Source organism: Crocodylus porosus, unplaced genomic scaffold (genome assembly GCF_001723895.1).
Source record: "Crocodylus porosus isolate Cpor-Errol unplaced genomic scaffold, CroPor_comp1, whole genome shotgun sequence".
In the NCBI taxonomy this organism is placed as follows: domain Eukaryota; kingdom Metazoa; phylum Chordata; order Crocodylia; family Crocodylidae; genus Crocodylus; species Crocodylus porosus.
This window is the reverse complement of record NW_017728939.1, coordinates 6672929-6678928: the sequence shown is the minus strand read 5'-3', so window position 1 is coordinate 6678928 and position 6000 is coordinate 6672929. Positions and strand designations below refer to the sequence as shown.

At 44.0% G+C, this 6000-nt stretch overlaps 1 protein-coding gene across 4 annotated transcripts in view; it reads right to left on the bottom strand.

Moving 5' to 3' along the window:
- CSMD2 (CUB and Sushi multiple domains 2) overlaps positions 1–6000 on the bottom strand; it is a 640139-nt gene that overhangs the window by 443588 nt on the left and 190551 nt on the right. For all 4 annotated transcript variants that reach the window (XM_019547773.1, XM_019547775.1, XM_019547774.1 and 1 more), the window contains exon 4: positions 1372–1566. In XM_019547773.1, coding sequence (XP_019403318.1) covers positions 1372–1566 — 195 coding nt within the window. The remainder of the gene's footprint in view (positions 1–1371; positions 1567–6000) is intronic.

Sequence of the window (6000 nt, the reverse complement as noted above, 5' to 3'; positions counted from 1 at the left end):
GTCCTCCATGCTCCTTCTATGGCTGACCCACCAGCTATAGGAAGGTCCTGTGGAAGGGTCCATGGCCACACTTCCCGGCTTTGTGGGGCCCCCAAAGCATGGGCCCTGGGGCGGTCGCCCCGATTAACTGTACTCTAGGGATGGCCCTGGTCTCAACGGATACCCGTTACAAAAAGGGGACTCCTGGTCCGAGACCCATCTGTAGGTCCCTACCATTTGCAAGTCTGTTCTATAGGCTGTACTATGCCCCAACCAGGACATGGCTTGAAAAGATATATATGGTCTTGTGGAGGCACTCAGCACTGGGAGGAGTTTTGCTCTATGAGCACAGAGCAGACTGAGTGGCATAATTAAAATTATGGAGATTCTTCCTAGGGCGCATCTACACAGATCCCCACAGTGCAGTTGTTACCACACTGTCGTTTAGTATTTCCTTTTGAAAGTACTTAATGTTGGTGCAGTAACAGCCTTTACTGCGCTGTGCTGGCGGCATATAGTTAGTTTTAGCCACTACATCACTGTAGCAATGCACTGTAGTAAGGGAGCTCATTGCCACAGTGATGTAGTGGTGGCATCATGGTTTGAGACCGCAGACGCAATGCTGCCGTAGGGCATCGCTATGGCGATGTAATATCTCGTGTAGATGGTCTCCTAGAGATGAGCAAGTGCTGGAGATGCACAGGAAGATGCAACCGGAGGAGTGAGTATGAAGTCTGGGGATTGGGAGGTTGCCAGTGCTAAGCATGAAAAAAATTCTGTGCCTTTGAGTAGGTCACTTAACATCCCTGCCTCAGTTTCCCTATCTGGGGAATACAACAAGGGGTTGAGTGTTAAATAGTTAAATCCTGCTATGAATAATTAAAGTGCTATAGAAAATATTATTCACTTCAAGTTTTAAGAAGCAGTGTAAACTTCCCTGGATCTCAACCACTTCAAGTTTGGGTTTCACTTTCGATTCATAGATTCATAGACGGTTGGGTCAGAAGGGACCTCGACAGATCATTGAGTCCGAACCCCTGCCTAGGCAGGAAAGAGCACTGGGGTCAGATGACCCCAGGCAGGTGCCTATCCAGCCTTCTCTTAAAGACCCCCAAGGCAGGGCAGAGCACCACCTCCCTTGGAAGCCCATTCCAAATTTTGGCCACCCTTACTGTGAAAAAGTTTTCCCTGATATCTAACCTAAATCTGCTCTCTGTCAGTTCGATGAACCAATTTCCCAACATGTGAAGTTTTCCCCAATCCTGAGGAATCCTTAAGTTCAGTCCTACTTCTTTAAGGTGCAATTGGGATCAAAAGACTTTAATCATAGCTTTGTCTTGTTCGTTAGTATAGGCTGCTTAGTCTGGAAATGAGCTTAAGGGAATAAGTTACCTCTGCAGAAGGGCAGTGGGAAATCCCAGGAGGCGCTGTTTTCCGAACTGGCGTGGCACGTGAGTAATGCATGCCCCTCCAAAAAGAAGCCCGGGTTGCAGCTATATCTCACTTTGTCTCCAATGCTGAACGTTGTCCCTTGTTGGATCCCATTCTGGAGTCTTCCTGGATTTCCACATGTATGACTCGGTAAAACTGCCAGAAAGAAAGATGCCTTCAGTTAGCCGAGGACTGCAAATTTCTCTCCTGTTCCAGTTAAGAGACTCTCCTGTTTTTTTTCCCCAGAGTATTATAACAAAGTTCACCTACTCAGGTACCAGCATCAATTGTATAATTAAATAAATGAAAGTAAAATGAAAACAACACCAACCCAGTGCCAAAGCAAATGTATCATTGAACGTGCAAAGAGCAGTGGTCATAAATTGTACGATATTGGAGCACTTAAACACCAGCATCAGGAGAAACACACTCCTTCCTTACCCCTCCAAGGAATCGTCCTATACCCTATGGGGTTTTTTCCTCCTTTTTTCATTTGATGCATTTATGGTGCAAAACTGCACATGCTATGTAGTTTAAGGAAGCACATGGCATTTCACTCTGTGGAATTCACCGGGTCTTGGACAAAATCTTCTGCAGCACAAGGGGAAGTCTGTAAGCCTTTGGAATGGTATATAAAATGGTCAGGCGTATAAGTGGCAATTACTGTTTAGACAGAAAAGTCCAAATATCAGCACTTTAGCATTCTTAGTTCACCCAGCACACAAGCACATTTATCATTCAGCAAATTCATACACAAGTCATGGGGTACATACAGCTAGGCTCTTGCCCATATAGTAACTAAGCATAGCTCCACTGAAGAGAACCGAGTTGCACCAAGTTACACCATCAACAGATGCAGCCTAAAATACCTTATTTATATGATATGAGCAGCAGTATAAACTGTAACACAAATAAATCTTGCATAGTTTTGCTAATGCCTCTGTAAAGCAGCCTCAGCCTATTTGTATGAAATGCTACAGGATTTCATAAACCACTCCAAAAGGACCTATTCAAATTCAAGTTTTTAGGGCCTGATATAAAACCCAATGAAGACAATGAAAGAACTAACAATGACTTAATCAATTTTGAATCAGGCTTTTACACAAGTTCTTTTAAGAGGAGTCCCCCTTCCTCCGTGCAGAAATACTAAAGGAAGTCTGAGGAAGAAAAAAGCATCCGATTCAGAGCTGATTGAGTGTTCACTGCGTAGAAAGGAATTCTGTCAAGGGCACGTACAAAATGGATACATTCCTGGGAGCAGGAAGAAGTTTAGGCTCTTGTTCTGCCAAAGAAATGGGCAAGATGGACAGCAAAATGATATGCCAGGTAGCCAAGACACATAGAAGAGAGCAAAGCCAGAGCTGCTCATAACCAAACGAAATGAATGTTTGTAAGGATGCACGTGGTTAATGTAACCGGTACAATGGTGCTGTGCAATGGGCCGTGTTTCAGAAGCGCGACTCTAAATATTCTACTATATACACTGTGAGAAAAACCCACACCCAGGTAGTACAACCTGTCTCCATTCCCTTTCAACTTCAGTGCATCACAAAGAGTCAGGATGCTGCCAAAGACCTCTCTGCAGGAAGAGGGTATATATTTCCATCAGCAAATGAGCGACAACGTTTGTGGCAAAAGAGAGTCAAGATTTGGCTATAATTACTATAATACCAAGACTACTGGCTGCAGACTGACCCTATGGTGCCTTGGTGGTCAAGGGCCCAGATCAGGCATAATTGGGTGTGTACAGAAGTTGCTTTTTTCGCTCTTTAAAGCTCTTTATTGCCATGGCTTAACAGAAGTACATGGCTTTACAGCACTTTAAAAAGGGATACAGTGCTTTAAATTAACCCTTGTTACATTTCTGACTAGTGGAGAAGCCCCAGGAGGCTGCTGTGTGCCCCCTGCCTCCTAGCCTGGAAACTGCAGGGAGGCTCAGACCCCCTCCTCTGCCCCACTAAACCAAACACTGCACTTCTGTCATGTTTAAGAGTGCTGTGACATTATAGTGTTATAAAAAGTGCTTTAAATTACACCACTGCAATATGTGCATGGAGCACTTCTGTACACACCCGATGTACTGCCTTGGGTTCCATTCATTTAAATGGAAGATGCATCTGATTCAACCTGGACTGCTTTGAAAAAACTTCAGAAGTGCCACTCTTTCCCCTCCCTCCCTTTCTACTTCTTGTCCATTCTGACTGTAAGTCCCTTAGGGCAAGCTCTCACTAATATGCATCTGGGCAGTACCTAGTAGAGGGGCAACGATCTTTGTTTCAGCCTCTAGGGGCTACTGTAACACAAATATTGTTTCTGCCATCACCGATTTCATGTCTTTGTGCCTTAGTTTTCCCTGGGTGGCTCTTCAAATAATGCCACTATTGTTAACCTTATACAAACTGGAAATAAAGGTGCTTTCATACGTCGGTATAGCTCTTAGAATTACCGCAAGCACTATAAATTAACACCACTTGCACAAAATTGATAGTCACTGACAACTTCAACTGACATGCAAAACAACTGCGGGGATACCGATTTTAATGGTATAAAAATAAACTCATAGGTGGGGAGACTGTTAAATATCCCAAATGGGCTGAGAATCGGCATAGAACTAATGTTTCATTTTCTGCAATGATACTCAAAGACCCAATTTAATTAAATTACTAATGTCAATTTTTTTTAATGAACCCACTCCTTGCTTTTGTGCTTTCTTCCTTTAAAATTAATGGCTGGAACTTCACCATAAATAAAAATCTATCATTTTTAAAAGTCAGTCTCTAACACTAGCTGCTCTCTACTTAATGAACTGTTAAGAATCAGACAACCCCGACCTGCATCGTATCTGAAGACCATATTTGAAAAATGGGACCTCATTTAAAAATTCTACTTCAGCTGGGTACATTAGTTAATGTTGTGTTACTGGACAGACAATGCGCACGGGCCTTTTGTGTGTTGGGGGACAAGATAATGTTAACTCCTTGCTCACTTTGGAAGCAGCTGGGAACACTGTTGCATGTCTCAGCAAGGTCATATCACATTGCTGGGTTTTATGCAGGTGGCAGCTGTCCAAAAGGCTGCTGTATTTCTGTACATCCAAGCTGATGCGGCCATGGGCAACAGATGGGGAATGTGAGTGGGTCCTTTTTCTTCCAGGCCCACGATTTGCTGGTCACAAAAGGAAGTTAATATAACCCCAGATGCAGGCTACTGTAGACTGCCTGACTTGAAACAACTGGGGAAGGAGCACAGGCCAGAACCTACCTGCTTGAAGGGGTGTGTACTGCAAGGTGACAACCTAAGCCTTGGGGATGCCCAAATGTGAATATGTCTTTTAGGCCTCCTAACCTGGTCATTCTTACAGCACTCTCAGAAAACTCCTCGTTTCAGAGTTCATGCATGACTTCCTGGGCCCAGTGCAACAAAAAAATACTTCTGCAGAAATGAATGTGCTATTCTATTCCAATGTCCCTTAGAGGAGATAATATTCTTGCTCAGACTTGGCTGCATCTAACAGCCAGCCTCTTTGACTGCTTGTGAGATTAATAGAACTGTATTATTTACATCAGATGTCGCATGCAATAATATTATTAAAGCTTTGTCTTACCCATTTACCAATTCTGCTGTAGATTAGCGGCATGGATTTTTTTCCCTCTCCCCTTAAGAGTTTTGTTCCTAGCAATCAGCATAATATTGTCAAGCGACTATATGGAAATGCAGGCAGCCACACGCCAGATTGATACAGCTGAAGAGAAGCTATTTTTATTTGTCCTTAACAAAAAGTCTGCTGCTTTGGGCAACGCATTGATACCTGTTTTCTTTCCGTATTTTGATTTTAACTACTGCCACATGTTACTCTATTTCAGCACAAAGGATTATTATTGTTTCTGGAGAGATCTCAACCCAGTGCTATTGCATGCGTGGCACCCAACACAAGACCTGTAGAGCTCACTTAGCAGTAGGGACATCCCTCCTTTCACCTCCTTACCTAACTCCCGATTTTGTGCTTGGCTCTTACCTCTGGAGCATCCTCCAACACCCCGTACACTAAATATCCTGCATTCCCCATTTCAAACTTGCCTCTCCTGCTCCAAGCCCTCTTCCTGGGCAGAGACAGCCTCTGCAGACTTTATCATATCTCAGACCCATACTCTAGGATATCCTTCAGAGGTTCAGGATGTGCATGGCTTGAAAAGGAGCCATTGCAGGTGTGAAGAGAGAAAAAGCAGACATCCGTCTTTTCCTGTCTAGTCCCACCACCAGCTATGCCCTTGCCAAAAATGCAACCAAAGTTGTCTTCTCCTACCCCATTTCCCAGTGACCCACCCATCCCATTTCAGGTGCCTCCAGACCTCTTGCCATCTCCACTCCTTCGTTGGGCTGCACACCTCCTATATGTTTATTTTTCATTTTCCACAAGCATGGCTCTCAGCTCTCATCCCATCTCACCCCTGCCCAGGGTCATGGTGGACACTTTTGAAAACAGCAATTTTCGGTAGGAGTCATAGCAACCACAACTCACCGCCTTCTTCCTCAATCCAGTTCATTCAAAATTAATTAGTAGTTTTGAAGTCATTAGATGTGACTCAACGC